Source organism: Oncorhynchus mykiss, chromosome 6, assembly GCF_013265735.2.
Source record: "Oncorhynchus mykiss isolate Arlee chromosome 6, USDA_OmykA_1.1, whole genome shotgun sequence".
Classification (NCBI taxonomy): Eukaryota; Metazoa; Chordata; class Actinopteri; order Salmoniformes; family Salmonidae; genus Oncorhynchus; species Oncorhynchus mykiss.
The window spans coordinates 97,808,082-97,830,213 of NC_048570.1; the positions used below are offsets into that span (position 1 = coordinate 97,808,082).

At 46.7% G+C, this 22,132-nt stretch overlaps 1 protein-coding gene across 1 annotated transcript in view; it reads left to right on the forward strand.

Annotated features, from left to right (window-relative positions):
- Positions 1–22,132, forward strand: part of plekhg4 (pleckstrin homology domain containing, family G (with RhoGef domain) member 4) — a 146,117-nt gene that overhangs the window by 10,423 nt on the left and 113,562 nt on the right. The window contains exons 5-8 of the mRNA XM_036981686.1: positions 10,638–10,724; positions 11,550–11,666; positions 15,410–15,508; positions 18,489–18,637. Of these exons, the coding sequence (XP_036837581.1) occupies positions 10,638–10,724; positions 11,550–11,666; positions 15,410–15,508; positions 18,489–18,637 (452 nt within the window). The remainder of the gene's footprint in view (positions 1–10,637; positions 10,725–11,549; positions 11,667–15,409; positions 15,509–18,488; positions 18,638–22,132) is intronic.

The following is a 22,132-nucleotide window of genomic DNA, read 5'->3' on the forward strand; positions in this document are numbered from 1 at the left end:
AACAGGAAACCAGGGAACAGTGTTTACAGACACGGTCAAACAGGAAACCAGGGAACAGTGTTTACAGACACGGTCAAACAGGAAACCAGGGAACAGTGTTTACAGACACGGTCAAACAGGAAACCAGGGAACAGTGTTTACAGACACGGTCAAACAGGAAACCAGGGAACAGTGTTTACAGACACGGTCAAACAGGAAACCAGGGAACAGTGTTTACTGACACAGTCAAACAGGAAACCAGGGAACAGTGTTTACAGACACGGTCAAACAGGAAACCAGGGAACAGTGTTTACAGACACGGTCAAACAGGAAACCAGGGAACAGTGTTTACAGACACGGTCAAACAGGAAACCAGGGAACAGTGTTTACAGACACGGTCAAACAGGAAACCAGGGAACAGTGTTTACAGACACGGTCAAACAGGAAACCAGGAAACAGTGTTTACAGACACGGTCAAACAGGAAACCAGGGAACAGTGTTTACAGACACGGTCAAACAGGAAACCAGGAAACAGGTTCTGGTGAAAGGAACTATCAGGTCCTGTGTGGTTCAGTTGGTGCAGCATGGCTCTCGCACCGTCAGGGTTGTGGGTTCGATTCCCACTGGAGACCAGTATAAACATGTATGTACTCACTACTGTAAGTCTCTGGATCAGAGAGTCTGTTAAATGACTCTCTACTGTAAGTCTCTCTGGATCAGAGAGTCTGTTAAATGACTCTCGACTCTAATTCTCTGGATGAGAGTCTGTTAAATGACTCTCTACTGTAAGTCTCTCTGGATCAGAGAGTCTGTTAAATGACTCTCTACTGTAAGTCTCTCTGGATCAGAGAGTCTGTTAAATAACTCTCTACTGTAAGTCTCTCTGGATCAGAGAGTCTGTTAAATGACTCTCTACTGTAAGTCTCTCTGGATCAGAGAGTCTGTTAAATGACTCTCTACTGTAAGTCTCTCTGGATCAGAGAGTCTGTTAAATGACTCTCTACTGTAAGTCTCTCTGGATCAGAGAGTCTGTTAAATGACTCTCTACTGTAAGTCTCTCTGGATCAGAGAGTCTGGTAAATGTAGAAACAGCTCGTTGTGGTCATGGAGTCTGTTTGTAATCAGGATGCCTTTGTCCTCCAACCGTTCCACTTGGTGGTTGTCTAGTGGCCACCCTGCAGCCTCCACTCCGTCTCCATTTCAGTAGGAATAGACTGTGAGAGGACTTCATTACTGCCATGCAGTTCTGTGTATAATCACTCTGCTCTGTTCAAGTTGTCTCTTGAAGCTACGGTGGTGTCAGACACCGGGACACAACAACACTGTTAGCTTCAGTCATTTTCTCTACAATGTTATTTAGAGAACCTCTGAGTGCTCTGTCTGTCTGTCTGATGTTGTGAGGGTTCTAGAACATGGCGAGTGCTCCGTCTGTCTGATGTTGTGAAGGTTCTAGAACTGAGTGCTCTGTCTGTATGATGTTGTGAGGGTTCTAGAACACATGTGTCCCTCCCTCCATTCCAGGTCACTGCTAACAATGACAGATGAGCAGGGTTATCACCCTCAGCCACAGAGGTCCGTTCCCTAATGTAGCCCCTCACCAGACCTCCTGGTCCCACAGGGAATAGCCCCCCCCCCCTCCCCAACACACAATGTCTCCACATAGCATCATCTTATTACTGGGTCTAAGGGCCTGACACCTCGACTGTGTCCCAAATGGCACCCTATTCCCTTCTTAGTGCTCTACTTTAGACCAGTACTGGCCCTATCCTGGCCTGGCCACAGTCTCTGGCTTTGATACATTGCTCACTAATTGATTTGACCACAATGGCTGCTTTGATGGTCACTGTGGACAATTTGATTCCTGTTTTCTCCTGTTTGTTTGATGGTGGACATGATTTGGTCTCCTGTCAATTTGGATTTCTGTCTGTAGTAAAGCCCTTTTGTGGGGAAAACTTATTCTGATTGGCTGGGCCTGGCTCCCCAGTGGGTGGACCCTGACTCCCCAGTGAGTGGACCCTGGCTCCCCAGTGGGTGGACCCTGGCTCCCCAGTGGGTGGACCCTGGCTCCCCAGTGGGTGGACCTATGGCCTCTAAGGCCCACCCATGGCTGCACCCCTGCCCAGTCATGTGAAATCCATAGATTAGGGCCTAATGAATTGAATTCAATTGACTTCAAATCTAATCAAATGTTATTTGTCACATGCGCCGAATACAACCTTCCAGTGAAATGCTTACTTACAAGCCCTTAACCAACCATGCAATTTTAAGAAAAAAAAGTATTAAAGTATTTACTAAAATACACTGATGTAAAAACCAAAAACCAAAAAAAAACATTTAAATAGAAAAATAACCAATAATTAAAGAGCAGCAGTAAAATAACAACATGGAGGCCATATACAGGGTATTACGGTACAGAGTCAATGTGGAGGCTATATACAGGGTATTACGGTACAGAGTCAATGTGGAGGCTATATACAGGGTATTACGGTACAGAGTCAATGTGGAGGCTATATACAGGGTATTACGGTACAGAGTCAATGTGGAGGCTATATACAGGGTATTACGGTACTGAGTCAATGTGGAGACTATATACAGGGTATTACGGTACAGAGTCAATGTGGAGGCTATATACAGGGTATTACGGTACTGAGTCAATGTGGAGGCTATATACAGGGTATTACGGTACTGAGTCAATGTGGAGACTATATACAGGGTGTTACGGTACAGAGTCAATGTGGAGGCTATATACAGGGTGTTACGGTACAGAGTCAATGTGGAGGCTATATACAGGGTATTACGGTACAGAGTCAATGTGGAGGCTATATACAGGGTGTTACGGTACAGAGTCAATGTGGAGGCTATATACAGGGTGTTACGGTACAGAGTCAATGTGGAGGCTATATACAGGGTATTACGGTACAGAGTCAATGTGGAGGCTATATAAAGGGTGTTACGGTACAGAGTCAATGTGGAGGCTATATACAGGGTATTACGGTACAGAGTCAATGTGGAGGCTATATACAGGGTATTACGGTACAGAGTCAATGTGGAGGCTATATACAGGGTATTACGGTACAGAGTCAATGTGGAGGCTATATACAGGGGGTACCGGTACAGAGTCAATGTGGAGGCTATATACAGGGTATTACGGTACAGAGTCAATGTGGAGGCTATATACAGGGTATTACGGTACAGAGTCAATGTGGAGGCTATATACAGGGTATTACGGTACAGAGTCAATGTGGAGGCTATATACAGGGTATTACGGTACAGAGTCAATGTGGAGGCTATATACAGGGTATTACGGTACAGAGTCAATGTGGAGGCTATATACAGGGTATTACGGTACAGAGTCAATGTGGAGGCTATATACAGGGTATTACGGTACAGAGTCAATGTGGAGGCTATATACAGGGTATTACGGTACAGAGTCAATGTGGAGGCTATATACAGGGGGTACCGGTACAGAGTCAATGTGGAGGCTATATACAGGGTATTACGGTACAGAGTCAATGTGGAGGCTATATACAGGGTATTACGGTACAGAGTCAATGTGGAGGCTATATACAGGGTATTACGGTACAGAGTCAATGTGGAGGCTATATACAGGGTATTACGGTACAGAGTCAATGTGGAGGCTATATACAGGGTATTACGGTACAGAGTCAATGTGGAGGCTATATACAGGGTATTACGGTACAGAGTCAATGTGGAGGCTATATACAGGGTATTACGGTACAGAGTCAATGTGGAGGCTATATACAGGGGGTATCGGTACAGAGTCAATGTGGAGGCTATATACAGGGTATTACGGTACAGAGTCAATGTGGAGGCTATATACAGGGGGTACCGGTACAGAGTCAATGTGGAGGCTATATACAGGGTATTACGGTACAGAGTCAATGTGGAGGCTATATACAGGGTATTACGGTACAGAGTCAATGTGGAGGCTATATACAGGGGGTACCAGTACAGAATCTATGTGGAGGCTATATACAGGGTATTACGGTACAGAGTCAATGTGGAGGCTATATACAGGGTATTACGGTACAGAGTCAATGTGGAGGCTATATACAGGATATTACGGTACAGAGTCAATGTGGAGGCTATATACAGGGTGTTACGGTACAGAGTCAATGTGGAGGCTATATACAGAGTGTTACGGTTCAGAGTCAATGTGGAGGCTATATACAGGGTGTTACGGTACAGAGTCAATGTGGAGGCTATATACAGGGTATTACGGTACAGAGTCAATGTGGAGGCTATATACAGGGGGTACCGGTACAGAGTCAATGTGAAGGCTATATACAGGGTGTTACGGTACAGAGTCAATGTGGAGGCTATATACAGGGTATTACGGTACAGAGTCCATGTGGAGGCTATATACAGGGTATTACGGTACAGAGTCAATGTGGAGGCTATATACAGGGGGTACAGAGTCAATGTGGAGGCTATATACAGGGTATTACGGTACAGAGTCAATGTGGAGACTATATACAGGGTGTTACGGTACAGAGTCAATGTGGAGACTATATACAGGGTATTACGGTACAGAGTCAATGTGGAGACTATATACAGGGTATTACGGTACAGAGTTAATGTGGAGGCTATATACAGGGTATTACGGTATAGAGTCAATGTGGAGGCTATATACAGGGGGTACAGAGTCAATGTGGAGGCTATATACAGGGTGTTACGGTACAGAGTCAATGTGGAGACTATATACAGGGTATTACGGTACAGAGTCAATGTGGAGGCTATATACAGGGGGTACCGGTACAGAGTCAATGTGGAGGCTATATACAGGGTATTACGGTACAGAGTCAATGTGGAGACTATATACAGGGTGTTACGGTACAGAGTCAATGTGGAGGCTATACAGGGTATTACGGTACAGAGTCAATGTGGAGGCTATATACAGGGTATTATGGTACAGAGTCAATGTGGAGGCTATATACAGGGTGTTACGGTACAGAGTCATTGTGGAGGCTATATACAGGGGGTACCGGTACAGAGTCAATGTGGAGGCTATATACAGGGTATTACGGTACAGAGTCAATGTGGAGGCTATATACAGGGTGTTACGGTACAGAGTCATTGTGGAGGCTATATACAGGGGGTACCGGTACAGAGTCAATGTGGAGGCTATATACAGGGGGTACCGGTACAGAGTCAATGTGGAGGCTATATACAGGGTATTATGGTACAGAGTCAATGTGGAGGCTGTATACAGGGTATTACGGTACAGAGTCAATGTGGAGGCTATATACAGGGTATTACGGTACAGAGTCAACGTGGAGGCTATATACAGGGTATTACGGTCAGGTTAGACGTATTTCCTTATATGAACTGTAACTCAGTAAAAACTTGAAATTGTTTTAAGTTGCATCTATATTTCACATATATATTAACCTTAAGGGCGGGTTTGGCCGGGGCAGGCCGGGTGTGGCCGGGGCAGGCCGGGTTTGGCCGGGGTAGGCTGCCATTGTAAGAATTTGTTCTTAACTGACTTGCCTAGTTAAATAACGGTTAAATAAATAAATAAAATCTGACTCATATTTTACTGAGCCCCATGAGTCACATGAGAAAACACACACACACACAGTTTTCTCCTGAAGAGCATTGTACATGTCTACACAGGGGACCAGACCTGCTACTGTAGTTCACTGTTTTGTCTGATTCTAGGTCAGTCTTTATCACCCAGCAGAGCAACTAGTCAGGGTTTATACTGTTTTGTCTGATTCCAGGTCAGTCTTTATCACCCAGCAGAGCAACTAGTCAGGGTTTATACTGTTTTGTCTGATTCCAGGTCAGTCTTTATCACCCAGCAGAGCAACTAGTCAGGGTTTATACTGTTTTGTCTGATTCCAGGTCAGTCTTTATCACCCAGCAGAGCAACTAGTCAGGGTTTATACTGTTTTGTCTGATTCCAGGTCAGTCTTTATCACCCAGCAGAGCAACTAGTCAGGGTTTATACTGTTTTGTCTGATTCCAGGTCAGTCTTTATCACCCAGCAGAGCAACTAGTCAGGGTTTATACTGTTTTGTCTGATTCCAGGTCAGTCTTTATCACCCAGCAGAGCAACTAGTCAGGGTTTATACTGTTTTGTCTGATTCCAGGTCAGTCTTTATCACCCAGCAGAGCAACTAGTCAGGGTTTATACTGTTTTGTCTGATTCCAGGTCAGTCTTTATCACCCAGCAGAGCAACTAGTCAGGGTTTATACTGTTTTGTCTGATTCCAGGTCAGTCTTTATCACCCAGCAGAGCAACTAGTCAGGGTTTATACTGTTTTGTCTGATTCCAGGTCAGTCTTTATCACCCAGCAGAGCAACTAGTCAGGGTTTATACTGTTTTGTCTGATTCCAGGTCAGTCTTTATCACCCAGCAGAGCAACTAGTCAGGGTTTATACTGTTTTGTCTGATTCCAGGTCAGTCTTTATCACCCAGCAGAGCAACTAGTCAGGGTTTATACTGTTTTGTCTGATTCCAGGTCAGTCTTTATCACCCAGCAGAGCAACTAGTCAGGGTTTATACTGTTTTGTCTGATTCCAGGTCAGTCTTTATCACCCAGCAGAGCAACTAGTCAGGGTTTGTACTGTTTTGTCTGACTCTAGGTCAGTCTTTATCACCCAGCAGAGCAACTAGTCAGGGTTTATACTGTTTTGTCTGATTCCAGGTCAGTCTTTATCACCCAGCAGAGCAACTAGTCAGGGTTTATACTGTTTTGTCTGATTCCAGGTCAGTCTTTATCACCCAGCAGATCAACTAGTCAGGGTTTATACTGTTTTGTCTGACTCTAGGTCAGTCTTTATCACCCAGCAGATCAACTAGTCAGGGTTTATACTGTTTTGTCTGACTCTAGGTCAGTCTTTATCACCCAGCAGATCAACTAGTCAGGGTTTATACTGTTTTGTCTGACTCGAGGTCAGTCTTTATCACCCAGCAGAGCAACTAGTCAGGGTTTATACTGTTTTGTCTGACTCTAGGTCAGTCTTTATCACCCAGCAGAGCAACTAGTCAGGGTTTATACTGTTTTGTCTGACTCTAGGTCAGTCTTTATCACCCAGCAGAGCAACTAGTCAGCGTTTATACTGTTTTCTCTGATTCTAGGTCAGTCTTTATCACCCAGCAGAGCAACTAGTCAGTTTTATACTGTTTTCTCTGATTCCAGGTCAGTCTTTATCACCCAGCAGAGCAACTAGTCAGAGTTTATACTGTTTTCTCTGATTCCAGGTCAGTCTTTACCACCCAGCAGAGCAACTAGTCAGGGTTTATACTGTTTTCTCTGATTCCAGGTCAGTCTTTGTTATTAATACTGTCTAGATCAGTGTTAGTTATGTTGACAGGTCGGTAATAGATAACAACAGTTTCCAGATCAGTGTTAGTTATGTTGACAGGTCGGTAATAGATAACAACCGTTTCCAGATCAGTGTTAGTTATGTTGACAGGTCGGTAATAGATAACAACAGTATCCAGATCAGTGTTAGTTATGTTGACAGGTCGGTAATAGATAACAACAGTATCCAGATCAGTGTAAACGTGGCACACAGAACACCAGGTTGTTTGGGGTATTTGACTCGGTGCCATAAAGCCACTGTACAATTTGACAGTTGGCAAATGAGGTAGAAACAGTATTATGTTTCCTGTTGCACTGAAGTCACTGCAAAGCCAGTTAATGTAGCAATCTGCATTAAGGAGGGGGTGGAGGGGGTTAATGTAGCAATCTGCATTAAGGGGGAGGAAGGAGGGGGTGGAGGGGGTTAATGTAGCAATCTGCATTAAGGGGGAGAGGAAGGAGTGGATGGAGGGGGTGGAGGGGGTTAATGTAGCAATCTGCATTAAGGGGGAGAGGGTGGAGGGGGTTAATGTAGCAATCTGCATTAAGGGGGTGAGGAAGGAGGGGGTGGAGGGGGTTAATGTAGCAATCTGCATTAAGGGGGAGGAAGGAGGGGGTGGAGGGGGTTAATGTAGCAATCTGCATTAAGGGGGAGAGGGTGGAGGGGGTTAATGTAGCAATCTGCATTAAGGGGGAGAGGAAGGAGGGGGTGGAGGGGGTTAATGTAGCAATCTGCATTAAGGGGGAGGAAGGAGGGGGTGGAGGGGGTTAATGTAGCAATCTGCATTAAGGGGGAGAGGGTGGAGGGGGTTAATGTAGCAATCTGCATTAAGGGGGAGAGGGTGGAGGGGGTTAATGTAGCAATCTGCATTAAGGGGGAGAGGAAGGAGGGGGTGGAGGGGGTTAATGTAGCAATCTGCATTAAGGGGGAGAGGGTGGAGGGGGTTAATGTAGCAATCTGCATTAAGGGGGAGAGGAAGGAGGGGGTGGAGGGGGTTAATGTAGCAATCTGCATTAAGGGGGAGGAAGGAGGGGGTGGAGGGGGTTAATGTAGCAATCTGCATTAAGGGGGGGAGGAAGGAGGGGGTGGAGGGGGTTAATGTAGCAATCTGCATTAAGGGGGGGAGGAAGGAGGTGGTGGAGGGGGTTAATGTAGCAATCTGCATTAAGGGGGAGGAAGGAGGGGGTGGAGGGGGTTAATGTAGCAATCTGCATTAAGGGGGGGAGGAAGGAGGGGGTGGAGGGGGTTAATGTAGCAATCTGCATTAAGGGGGGGGGGGGGAAGGAGGGGGTGGAGGGGGTTAATGTAGCAATCTTCATTAAGGGGGGGAGGAAGGAGGTGGTGGAGGGGGTTAATGTAGCAATCTGCATTACGGGGCAGGAAGGAGGGGGTGGAGGGGGTTAATGTAGCAATCTGCATTAAGGGGCAGGAAGGAGGGGGTGGAGGGGGTTAATGTAGCAATCTGCATTAAGGGGGGGAGGAAGGAGGTGGTGGATGGGGTTAATGTAGCAATCTGCATTAAGGGGGAGGAAGGAGGGGGTGGAGGGGGTTAATGTAGCAATCTGCATTAAGGGGGGGGGGGAAGGAGGGGGTGGAGGGGGTTAATTTAGCAATCTGCATTAAGGGGGGGAGGAAGGAGGGGATGGAGGTGGTGGAGGGGGTTAATGTAGCAATCTGCATTAAGGGGGGGAGGAAGGAGGTGGTGGAGGGGGTTCATGTAGCAATCTGCATTAAGGGGCAGAAAGGAGGGGGTGGAGGGGGTTAATGTAGCAATCTGCATTAAGGGGCAGGAAGGAGGGGGTGGAGGGGGTTAATGTAGCAATCTGCATTAAGGGGGGGAGGAAGGAGGTGGTGGAGGGGGTTAATGTAGCAATCTGCATTAAGGGGGAGGAAGGAGGTGGTTAATGTAGCAATCTGCATTAAGGGGCAGGAAGGAGGGGGTGGAGGGGGTTAATGTAGCAATCTGCATTAAGGGGGGGAGGAAGGAGGGTGGAGGGGGTTCATGTAGCAATCTGCATTAAGGGGGAGAGGAAGGGGTGGGTGGAGGGGGTTAATGTAGCAATCTGCATTAAGGGGGAGAGGAAGGGGTGGGTGGAGGGGGTTAATGTAGCAATCTGCATTAAGGGAGAGAGGAAGGAGTGGGTGGAGGGGGTTAATGTAGCAATCTGCATTAAGGGAGAGAGGAAGGAGTGGGTGGAGGGGGTTAATGTAGCAATCTGCATTAAGGGAGAGAGGAAGGAGTGGATGGAGGGGGTTCATGTAGCAATCTGCATTAAGGGAGAGAGGAAGGAGTGGATGGAGGGGGTTCATGTAGCAATCTGCATTAAGGGAGAGAGGAAGGAGGGGGTGGAGGGGGTTCATGTTAGTCTGGGTGTGTAGGAGTTTGATTCTGCTGAGGTGATGTTTGCTCAGAACAAACGGTTAGTTTATCAAGGTTACGGATTCTATTCATGAAACCCTTCCTAAGGATTAGTTTGTGTGTGTGTGTGCGTGCGTGAATGAAGCAGGCTGACCTCAGCGAGGTGGATTACAAGTCAGTCATTCAGTCAGTAAATAAAAAAAATAAAAAATAAAATTGTTGTCTGTTGTCGAGACAGCTTCACCTGTCAACTCCTACCCATGTTGTCTGTTGTTGAGACAGCTTCACCTGTCAACTCCTACCCATGTTGTCTGTTGTTGAGACAGCTTCACCTGTCAACTCCTACCCATGTTGTCTGTTGTTGAGACAGCTTCACCTGTCAACTCCTACCCATATTGTCTCGTTGAGACAGCTTCACCTGTCAACTCCTACCCATGTTGTCTGTTGTTTAGACAGCTTCATTTGTCAACCCCTACCCATGTTGTCTGTTGTTGAGACAGCTTCACCTGTCAACTCCTACCCATGTTGTCTGTTGTTGAGACAGCTTCACCTGTCAACTCCTACCCATGTTGTCTGTTGTTGAGACAGCTTCACCTGTCAACTCCTACCCATGTTGTCTGTTGTTGAGACAGCTTCACCTGTCAACTCCTACCCATGTTGTCTGTTGTTGAGACAGCTTCACCTGTCAACTCCTACCCATGTTGTCTGTTGTTGAGACAGCTTCACCTGTCAACTCCTACCCATGTTGTCTGTTGTTGAGACAGCTTCACCTGTCAACTCCTACCCATGTTGTCTGTTGTTGAGACAGCTTCATCTGTCAACTCCTACCCATGTTGTCTGTTGTTGAGACAGCTTCATCTGTCAACACCTACCCATGTTGTCTGTTGTCTAGACAGCTTCACCTGCTTGTCTGTTATTCTACTGATCTGTCTCTTGTTCTCTGTCTCTCTCTCCCTGACAGGATGCTTTGCCCGGCTGTATCTACACTGTCCTGTTACTGGCTGATAGAGACCTGGTTCTACGCCTGGAGAAACCCTCAGCCGTACAGGTAACACACAGAGACCTGGTTCTACGCCTGGAGAAACCCTCAGCCGTACAGGTAACACACAGAGACCTGGTTCTACGCCTGGAGAAACCCTCAGCCGTACAGGTAACACACAGAGACCTGGTTCTACGCCTGGAGAAACCCTCAGCCGTACAGGTAACACACAGAGACCTGGTTCTACGCCTGGAGAAACCCTCAGCCGTACAGGTAACACACAGAGACCTGGTTCTACGCCTGGAGAAATCCTCAGCCGCACAGGTAACACAGAGACCTGGTTCTACGCCTGGGGCTGTTGTAATGTATTGATTTCTGTCTGGCAGAGTGTTGAGGGGCTGTTGTAATGTATTGAGTTCTGTCTGGCAGAGTGTTGAGGGGCTGTTGTAATGTATTGAGTTCTGTCTGGCAGAGTGTTGAGGGGCTGTTGTAATGTATTGAGTTCTGTCTGGCAGAGTGTTGAGGGGCTGTTGTAATGTATTTAGTATTGAGTTCTGTCTGGCAGAGTGTTGAGGGGCTGTTGTAATGTATTGAGTTCTGTCTGGCAGAGTGTTGAGGGGCTGTTGTAATGTATTGAGATCTGTCTGGCAGAGTGTTGAGGGGCTGTTGTAATGTATTTAGTATTGAGTTCTGTCTGGCAGAGTGTTGAGGGGCTGTTGTAATGTATTGAGTTCTGTCTAGCAGAGTGTTGAGGGGCTGTTGTAATGTATTGAGTTCTGTCTGGCAGAGTGTTGAGGGGCTGTTGTAATGTATTGAGTTCTCTTCTCTTCTCTCTCTCTCTCTTTCTCTCTCTCTCCCTCTCCCCCTCCTCCTATTTCTCCCCTTTCTATCCAGGTGGAGTTGTTGACCTCTCTGAAGTCTCTCTATAAACATGTGGAGGTGTCTCAGCTGCCTACTGAGTTTGATGGATCCTTCCCCTTTTCACACAGCGCCTGGGTCTGCTTCAGAACGGTGAGATATGATGTTGATGGTGAAGCCAGGTGATGCTGAAGCCTGGTGATGGTGAGACCAGGTGATGGTGAAGCTAGGTGATGGTGAGGCCTGGTGATGCTAGGTGATGGTGAAACTAGGTGATGGTGAAGCTAGGTGATGGTGATGCTAGGGGATGGTGAGACCAGGTGCTGGTGAAGTCAGGTGATGGTGAAGCTAGGTGATGGTGATGGTGAAGCCAGGTGATGGTGAAGCTAGGTGATGGTGAGGCTAGGTGATGATGAAGATAGGTGATGGTGATGCTAGGTGATGATGAAGCTAGGTGATGGTGAAGCTAGGTGATGGTGATGGTGAAGCCAGGTGATGGTGAAGCTAGGTGATGGTGAAGCTAGGTGATGGTGAGGCTAGGTGCTGGTGATGATGAAGATAGGTGATGGTGATGCTAGGGGGTGGTGAAGCCAGGTGATGGTGAAGCTAGGTGATGGTGAAGCCTGGTGATGTTGAGACCAGGTGATGGTGAAGCTAGGTGATGGTGAGGCCTGGTGATGGTGATGCTAGGTGATGGTGAAGCTAGGTGATGGTGAAGCTAGGTGATGGTGAGACCAGGTGATGGTGAAGCCAGGTGATGGTGAGACCAGGTGATGGTGAAGTCAGGTGATGGTGAAGCTAGGTGATGGTGAAGCCAGGTGATGGTGAAGCTAGGTGATGATGAAGCTAGGTGATGGTGAGGCTAGGTGATGGTGATGATGAAGCTAGGTGATGGTGATGCTAGGTGATGGTGAAGCCAGGTGATGATGAAGATAGATGATGGTGAAGCCAGGTGATGGTGAAGCTAGGTGATGGTGAAGCCAGGTTATGGTGAAGCCAGGTGATGGTGAAGCCAGGTGATGATGAAGATAGATGATGGTGAAGCCAGGTGATGGTGAAGCTAGGTGATGGGGAAGCCAGGTGATGGTGAGACCAGGTGATGGTAAAGTCAGGTGATGTTGAAGCTAGGTGATGGTGATGGTATAGCCAGGTGATGGTGATGCTAGGTGATGGTGAGACCAGGTGATGGTGAAGCCAGGTGATGGTGAAGCTAGGTGATGGTGAAGCCAGGTGATGGTGAAGCCAGGTGATGGTGAAGCCAGGTGATGGTAAAGCCAGGTGATGGTGAAGCCAGGTGATGGTGAAGATAGATTATGGTGAAGCCAGGTGATGGTGAAGCCAGGTGATGGTGAAGCTAGGTGATGGTGAGACCAGGTGATGGTGAAGCCAGGTGATGGTGAAGCTAGGTGATGATGAAGATAGATGATGGTGAAGCCAGGTGATGGTGAAGCTAGGTGATGGTGAAGCCAGGTGATGGTGATGATGAAGCCAGGTGATGGTGAAGCCAGGTGATGATGAGGATAGATGATGGTGAAGCCAGGTGATGGTGAAGCTAGGTGATGGTGAAGCTAGGTGATGGTGAAGCCAGGTGATGGTGAAGCCAGATGATGGTGATGGTGAAGCCAGGTGATGGTGAAGCCAGGTGATGGTGATGGTGAAGCCAGGTGATGGTGAGACCAGGTGATGTTGAAGCCAGGTGATGGTGAAGCCAGGCGATGGTGAAGCCAGGTGATGGTGAAGCTAGATGATGGTGATGGTGAAGCCAGGTGATGGTGAAGCCAGGTGATGGTGAGGCTAGGTGATGATGAAGATAGGTGATGGTGATGGTGAAGCTAGGTGATGATGAAGCTAGGTGATGGTGATGGTGAAGCCAGGTGATGCTGATGGTGAAGCTAGGTGATGATGAAGCTAGGTGATGGTGAAGCTAGGTGATGATGAAAATAGGTGATGTTGAAGCCAGGTGATGGAGATGGCTTGCTGACCCTGCTATCTTCCTCAGCTCATCCTCTCTGTAGCCTGGACTTCATACCTCCACATCTAACGTGTATCACCCACGTAGGTGCTCCCTCTGATGCTGCTCTTCAGCGCCAACAGGCCACCACACATCAGTCCAGAGCAGTAGTCACCCTCACTACGAGCTCTCTGACATTTACACAATGCAGTCAGGTCTCATTGATCAACAAGCAGCCGGTGCTGAGATACATCAAATGTTAGCCAGGTAGCTAGCTAGCCAAACCCGGACAAGTCAACCTGCCGTCAGTGCTGAGATACATCAAACGTTAGCCAGGTAGCTAGCTAGCCAAACCGGACAAGTCAACCTGCCGTCAGTGCTGAGATACATCAAACGTTAGCCAGGTAGCTAGCTAGCCAAACCGGACAAGTCAACCTGCCGTCAGTGCTGAGATACATCAAACGTTAGCCAGGTAGCTAGCTAGCCAAACCCGGACAAGTCATCCTGCCGTCAGTGCTGAGATACATCAAACGTTAGCCAGGTAGCTAGCTAGCCAAACCGGACAAGTCAACCTGCCGTCAGTGCTGAGATACATCAAACGTTAGCCAGGTAGCTAGCTAGCCAAACCCGGACAAGTCAACCTGCCGTCAGTGCTGAGATACATCAAACGTTAGCCAGGTAGCTAGCTAGCCAAACCGGACAAGTCAACCTGCCGTCAGTGCTGAGATACATCAAACGTTAGCCAGGTAGCTAGCTAGCCAAACCGGACCTGCCGTCAGTGCTGAGATACATCAAACGTTAGCCAGGTAGCTAGCTAGCCAACCCGGACAAGTCAACCTGCCATCAGTGCTGAGATACATCAAACGTTAGCCAGGTAGCTAGCTAGCCAAACCCGGACAAGTCAACCTGCCGTCAGTGCTGAGATACATCAAACGTTAGCCAGGTAGCTAGCTAGCCAAACCCGGACAAGTCAACCTGCCGTCAGTGCTGAGATACATCAAACGTTAGCCAGGTAGCTAGCTAGCCAAACCCGGACAAGTCAACCTGCCGTCAGTGCTGAGATACATCAAACGTTAGCCAGGTAGCTAGCTAGCCAAACCCGGACAAGTCAACCTGCCGTCAGTGCTGAGATACATCAAACGTTAGCCAGGTAGCTAGCTAGCCAAACCGGACAAGTCAACCTGCCGTCAGTGCTGAGATACATCAAACGTTAGCCAGGTAGCTAGCTAGCCAACCCGGACAAGTCAACCTGCCATCAGTGCTGAGATACATCAAACGTTAGCCAGGTAGCTAGCTAGCCAAACCGGACAAGTCAACCTGCCGTCAGTGCTGAGATACATCAAACGTTAGCCAGGTAGCTAGCTAGCCAAACCGGACAAGTCAACCTGCCGTCAGTGCTGAGATACATCAAACGTTAGCCAGGTAGCTAGCTAGCCAACCCGGACAAGTCAACCTGCCATCAGTGCTGAGATACATCAAACGTTAGCCAGGTAGCTAGCTAGCCAAACCGGACAAGTCATCCTGCCGTCAGTGCTGAGATACATCAAACGTTAGCCAGGTAGCTAGCTAGCCAACCCGGACAAGTCAACCTGCCGTCAGTGCTGAGATACATCAAACGTTAGCCAGGTGGCTAGCTAGCCAAACCCGACAAGTCAACCTGCCGTCAGTCCTGCAACTCCTGTAAAAACAACCGGATATATCCAATCAAATCAATGACTTATCAAAAACAAAATCAATCAAAATATGTCCAACTTTCCAGAACTCTCTGTTTAGGCTGCTTTACGGCGCCATGGCAACCACGTGCTGCTGTGAGTGTCTTACCGGAGATGACTAAAGTTGTCTGCGCTTAGTTATCTGTCTGTCTGTCTCTCGGTCTTTGTATAGTTGTCTTTCATGTGGTTGAACAGTGTGTCTGTGTGTCTCTGTTTTGGCGGTGGTTTTTCAGAGAGTGGAACAGCTAACCAGTCACTGTGAGGACGCTGTCAACCTTCTGCAGAGTACCATCACAGGTCTGGAGTCTACTGTCCTGCCAGCTACCGCTGAGGTAACTACCGTGTTAATATAGTCTGTAGTCTACTGTCCTGCCAGCTACCGCTGAGGTAACTACCGTGTTAATATAGTCTGTAGTCTACTGTCCTGCCTGCTACCGCTGAGGTAACTACCGTGTTAATATAGTCTGTAGTCTACTGTCCTGCCAGCTACCGCTGAGGTAACTACCGTGTTAATATAGTCTGTAGTCTACTGTCCTGCCTGCTACCGCTGAGGTAACTACCGTGTTAATATAGTCTGTAGTCTACTGTCCTGCCTGCTACTGCTGAGGTAACTACCATGTTAATATAGTCTGTAGTCTACTGTCCTGCCAGCTACCGCTGAGGTAACTACCATGTTAATATAGTCTGTAGTCAGTCTACTGTCCTGCCAGCTACCGCTGAGGTAACTACCATGTTAATATAGTCTGTAGTCAGTCTACTGTCCTGCCAGCTACCGCTGAGGTAACTACCATGTTAATATAGTCTGTAGTCTACTGTCCTGCCAGCTACTGCTGAGGTAACTACCGTGTTAATATAGTCTGTAGTCTACTGTCCTGCCAGCTACCGCTGAGGTAACTACCGTGTTAATATAGTCTGTAGTCTACTGTCCTGCCAGCTACTGCTGAGGTAACTACCATGTTAATATAGTCTGTAGTCTACTGTCCTGCCAGCTACTGCTGAGGTAACTACCATGTTAATATAGTCTGTAGTCTACTGTCCTGCCAGCTACTGCTGAGGTAACTACCATGTTAATATAGTCTGTAGTCTACTGTCCTGCCAGCTACCGCTGAGGTAACTACCGTGTTAATATAGTCTGTAGTCTACTGTCCTGCCAGCTACCGCTGAGGTAACTACCGTGTTAATAAAGTCTGTAGTCTACTGTCCTGCCAGCTACCGCTGAGGTAACTACCATGTTAATAAAGTCTGTAGTCTACTGTCCTGCCAGCTACCGCTGAGGTAACTACCATGTTAATATACATTAGTCTGTAGTCTACTGTCCTGCCAGCTACCGCTGAGGTAACTACCGTGTTAATATAGTCTGTAGTCTACTGTCCTGCCTGCTACCGCTGAGGTAACTACCATGTTAATATAGTCTGTAGTCTACTTTCCTGCCAGCTACCGCTGAGGTAACTACCATGTTAATATAGTCTGTAGTCTACTTTCCTGCCAGCTACCGCTGAGGTAACTACCATGTTAATATAGTCTGTAGTCTACTGTCCTGCCAGCTACCGCTGAGGTAACTACCATGTTAATATAGTCTGTAGTCTACTGTCCTGCCAGCTACCGCTGATGTAACTACCGTGTTAATATAGTCTGTAGTCTACAGTCCTGCCAGCTACCGCTGAGGTAACTACCGTGTTAATATAGTCTGTAGTCTACAGTCCTGCCAGCTACCGCTGAGGTAACTACCGTGTTAATATAGTCTGTAGTCTACAGTCCTGCCAGCTACCGCTGAGGTAACTACCGTGTTAATATAGTCTGTAGTCTACTGTCCTGCCAGCTACCGCTGAGGTAACTACCGTGTTAATATACATTAGTCTGTAGTCTGCTGTCCTGCCAGCTACCGCTGAGGTAACTACCATGTTAATATAGTCTGTAGTCTACTGTCCTGCCAGCTACCGCTGAGGTAACTACCGTGTTAATATACATTAGTCTGTAGTCTACAGTCCTGCCAGCTACCGCTGAGGTAACTACCGTGTTAATATAGTCTGTAGTCTACTGTCCTGCCAGCTACCGCTGAGGTAACTACCATGTTAATATACATTAGTCTGTAGTCTACTGTCCTGTGGTGTGTTGAGGCTGTAGGAGACATGTCTAGGAGGGATATGATGTGTGTTGAGGCTGTAGAAGACATGTCTAGGAGGTATATGACGTGTGTTGAGGCTGTAGAAGACATGTTTAGGAAGGATATGACGTGTGTTGTATTGAGGCTGTAGGAGACTGGTAGAGTTGACTTACAGGACAGGAAATGGAGTGGTCTGGTAGAGTGGGAGTACAGGACAGGAAATGGAGTGGTCTGGTAGAGTTGAATTACAGGACAGGAAATGGATTGGTCAGGTAGAGTTGAATATGAAGTGGTCAGGTAGAGTTGAATTACAGGACAGGAAATGGATTGGTCAGGTAGAGTTGAAATGCAGGAAGTGGAGTGGTCTGGTAGAGTTGAATTACAGGACAGGAAATGGAGTGGTCAGGTAGAGTTGAATATGAAGTGGTCAGGTAGAGTTGAATTACAGGACAGGAAGTGGAGTGGTCTGGTAGCGTTGAATTACAGGACAGGAAGTGGAGTGGTCTGGTAGAGTTGAATTACAGGACAGGAAGTGGAGTGGTCTGGTAGAGTTGAATTACAGGACAGGAAGTGGAGTGGTCAGGTAGAGTTGAATTACAGGACAGGAAATGGATTGGTCAGGTAGAGTTGAATTAGAGGACAGGAAATGGAGTGGTCTGGTAGAGTTGAATTTCAGGACAGGAAATGGATTGGTCAGGTAGAGTTGAATATGAAGTGGTCAGGTAGAGTTGAATTACAGGACAGGAAGTGGAGTGGTCTTGTAGAGTTGAATTTCAGGACAGGAAATGGAGTGGTCAGGTAGAGTTGAATATGAAGTGGTCAGGTAGAGTTGAATTACAGGAAGTGGAGTGGTCTGGTAGCGTTGAATTACAGGACAGGAAGTGGAGTGGTCTGGTAGAGTTGAATTACAGGACAGGAAGTGGAGTGGTCTGGTAGAGTTGAATTACAGGACAGGAAATGGATTGGTCAGGTAGAGTTGAATTAGAGGACAGGAAATGGAGTGGTCTGGTAGAGTTGAATTAGAGGACAGGAAATGGAGTGGTCTGGTAGAGTTGAATATGGAGTGGTCTTGTAGTGTTGAATTACAGGACAGGAGATGTTTAGGAAGGGTGTTTGGTGTATGTGGAAGAGTTTAGAAAACACATTAATTGACTTGTGGTGCAACACGTGTATAAAACACTAACTCCCCCCCCCCCCCCACCCCCCAGGAGGCCCAGGTGTTACTTGCCAGGTACAGGGGTGTGATGTGCACCGTCCTGGAGGACAGCCGATTGGCTAGATTACAGCTGGAGGGCGGAGCCGTCCTGTCCCGCCTCCGTAAAGAGGAAACCAGTGTCAGCCTCAGCGACGACTACAGGTAATGATTCGGTCGTTAACGCTGCGATATGGAACCTTTCTGGGCGACCCGACTAGATTCACATAGCAATATGAGTTATAGATCTGTCATTCTCATTGAAAGTCTTAAGACGTGTTATATCTGTTCTATGTGCTCTATTCCTGTGCTTCCCGTTCTTAAGTTTAGTATTTTGTGTCTTTTACTGTCTGTTTTGTTCACCAGCTTCAAAACAGCTGAAAATATAATATTTTTTGGTTATTAGAAATATATTTCACAGTGGTTTAGATGGTTCAATGACTCTCTACACTAGACGTGTTTGTTTTGGCACAGAAACTGAAATTAGGGGAACTATTAGGATTTTATCAACCAGGAAATGACGGAGCGATTTCTGCACATTGCACCTTCATAGATACTCTTGTATCCACAGCAACTTGACACATGAATACAGCCCAGCACCATTCTCCAACCAACGCTCCTCTATGTTCTCCCTTATCCCCTCAGTCCAACCTCCCTCTCTCTCTCATCCTCTCCTCTCCTCTCCTCTCCTCTCCTCTCCTCTCCTCTCCTCTCCTCTCCTCTCCTCTCCTCTCCTCTCCTCTCCTCTCTCCTCTATATTCTCCCTCATCCCCTTAGTCCAACCTCCCTCTCCTCCATTTCTCCTCTCTCCTCTCCTCCCTCTCCTCCATTTCTCATCTCTCCTCACCTCCCTCTCCTTTCCTCCATTTCCCCTCTCTCTCCTCTCCTCCATTTCCTCTCTCTCCTATCCTCCATTTCCCCTCTCTCTCCTCTCTTCCCCTCTCTCCTCGTTTGTTTGTCAGTATAAGTGGTCCAATACATCTCCATCTGGATCCAGGGGTTGTTCACTGGGACAGAGAACTGTTGAGGAATGTTCTAGTGCCCTCGACAAATCATTGGTATATATATATATATATATGTGTTGAAGAGGGTGGGGCTCAAGCTGCATCCCTGTCTAGTAACCTCGTCAATTCATTGTTATATATATGTTGAAGAGGGTGGGGCTCAAGCTGCATCCCTGTCTAGTGCCCTCGTCAATTCATTGATATGTATATATGTTGAAGAGGGTGGGGCTCAAGCTGCATCCCTGTCTAGTGCCCTCGTCAATTCATTGATATGTATATATGTTGAAGAGGGTGGGGATCAAGCTGCATCCCTGTCTAGTGCCCTCGTCAATTCATTGATATGTATATATGTTGAAGAGGGTGGGGATCAAGCTGCATCCCTGTCTAGTGCCCTCGTCAATTCATTGATATGTATATATGTTGAAGAGGGTGGGGATCAAGCTGCATCCCTGTCTAGTGCCCTCGTCAATTCATTGATATGTATATATGTTGAAGAGGGTGGGGATCAAGCTGCATCCCTGTCTAGTGCCCTCGTCAATTCATTGATATGTATATATGTTGAAGAGGGTGGGGCTCAAGCTGCATCCCTGTCTATTGGTATATATACAGTGCCTTGCGAAAGTATTCGGCCCCCTTGAACTTTGCAACCTTTTGCCACATTTCAGGCTTCAAACATAAAGATATAAAACTGTATTTTTTTGTGAAGAATCAACAACAAGTGGGACACAATCATGAAGTGGAACGACATTTATTGGATATTTCAAACTTTTTTAACAAATCAAAAACTGAAAAATTGGGCGTGCAAAATTATTCAGCCCCCTTAAGTTAATACTTTGTAGCGCCACCTTTTGCTGCGATTACAGCTGTAAGTCGCTTGGGGTATGTCTCTATCAGTTTTGCACATCGAGAGACTGAAATTTTTTCCCATTCCTCCTTGCAAAACAGCTCGAGCTCAGTGAGGTTGGATGGAGAGCATTTGTGAACAGCAGTTTTCAGTTCTTTCCACAGATTCTCGATTGGATTCAGGTCTGGACTTTGACTTGGCCATTCTAACACCTGGATATGTTTATTTTTGAACCATTCCATTGTAGATTTTGCTTTATGTTTTGGATCATTGTCTTGTTGGAAGACAAATCTCCGTCCCAGTCTCAGGTCTTTTGCAGACTCCATCAGGTTTTCTTCCAGAATGGTCCTGTATTTGGCTCCATCCATCTTCCCATCAATTTTAACCATCTTCCCTGACCCTGCTGAAGAAAAGCAGGCCCAAACCATGATGCTGCCACCACCATGTTTGACAGTGGGGATGGTGTGTTCAGCTGTGTTGCTTTTACGCCAAACATAACGTTTTGCATTGTTGCCAAAAAGTTCAATTTTGGTTTCATCTGACCAGAGCACCTTCTTCCACATGTTTGGTGTGTCTCCCAGGTGGCTTGTGGCAAACTTTAAACGACACTTTTTATGGATATCTTTAAGAAATGGCTTTCTTCTTGCCACTTCCATAAAGGCCAGATTTGTGCAATATACGACTGATTGTTGTCCTATGGACAGAGTCTCCCACCTCAGCTGTAGATCTCTGCAGTTCATCCAGAGTGATCATGGGCCTCTTGGCTGCATCTCTGATCAGTCTTCTCCTTGTATGAGCTGAAAGTTTAGAGGGACGGCCAGGTCTTGGTAGATTTGCAGTGGTCTGATACTCCTTCTATTTCAATATTATCGCTTGCACAGTGCTCCTTGGGATGTTTAAAGCTTGTGAAATCTTTTTGTATCCAAATCCGGCTTTAAACTTCTTCACAACAGTATCTCGGACCTGCCTGGTGTGTTCCTTGTTCTTCATGATGCTCTCTGCGCTTTTAACGGACCTCTGAGACTATCACAGTGCAGGTGCATTTATACGGAAACTTGATTACACACAGGTGGATTGTATTTATCATCATTAGTCATTTAGGTCAACATTGGATCATTCAGAGATCCTCACTGAACTTCTGGAGAGAGTTTGCTGCACTGAAAGTAAAGGGGCTGAATAATTTTGCACGCCCAATTTTTCAGTTTTTGATTTGTTAAAAAAGTTTGAAATATCCAATAAATGTCGTTCCACTTCATGATTGTGTCCCACTTGTTGTTGATTCTTCACAAAAAAATACAGTTTTATATCTTTATGTTTGAAGCCTGAAATGTGGCAAAAGGTCGCAAAGTTCAAGGGGGCCGAATACTTTCGCAAGGCACTGTATGTTGAAGAGGGTGGGGCTCAAGCTGCATCCCTGTCTCACCCCACGGCCCTGTGGGAAGAAATGTGTGTGCTTTTTTTTGCCTATTTTAACCGCACACTTGTTGTTTGTGTACATGGATTTTATAATGTCATATGTTTTTTCCCCCAACACCACTTTCTATCAATTTGTATAGAAGACCCTCATATCAAATTGAGTTGAAGGCTTTTTTGAAATCAACAAAGCATGAGAAGACTTAGCCTTTGGTTTGTTTGTTTATCAATTAGGCTGTGCATACGTGGTCTGTCGTACGGTAATTTGGTAAAAAGCCAATTTGACATTTGCTCAGTACATTGTTTTCACTGAGGAAATGTACGAGTCTGCTGTTAATGATAATGCAGAGGATTTTCCCAAGGTTGCTGTTGACGCATATCTCTCTCGCTCTCTGTGTG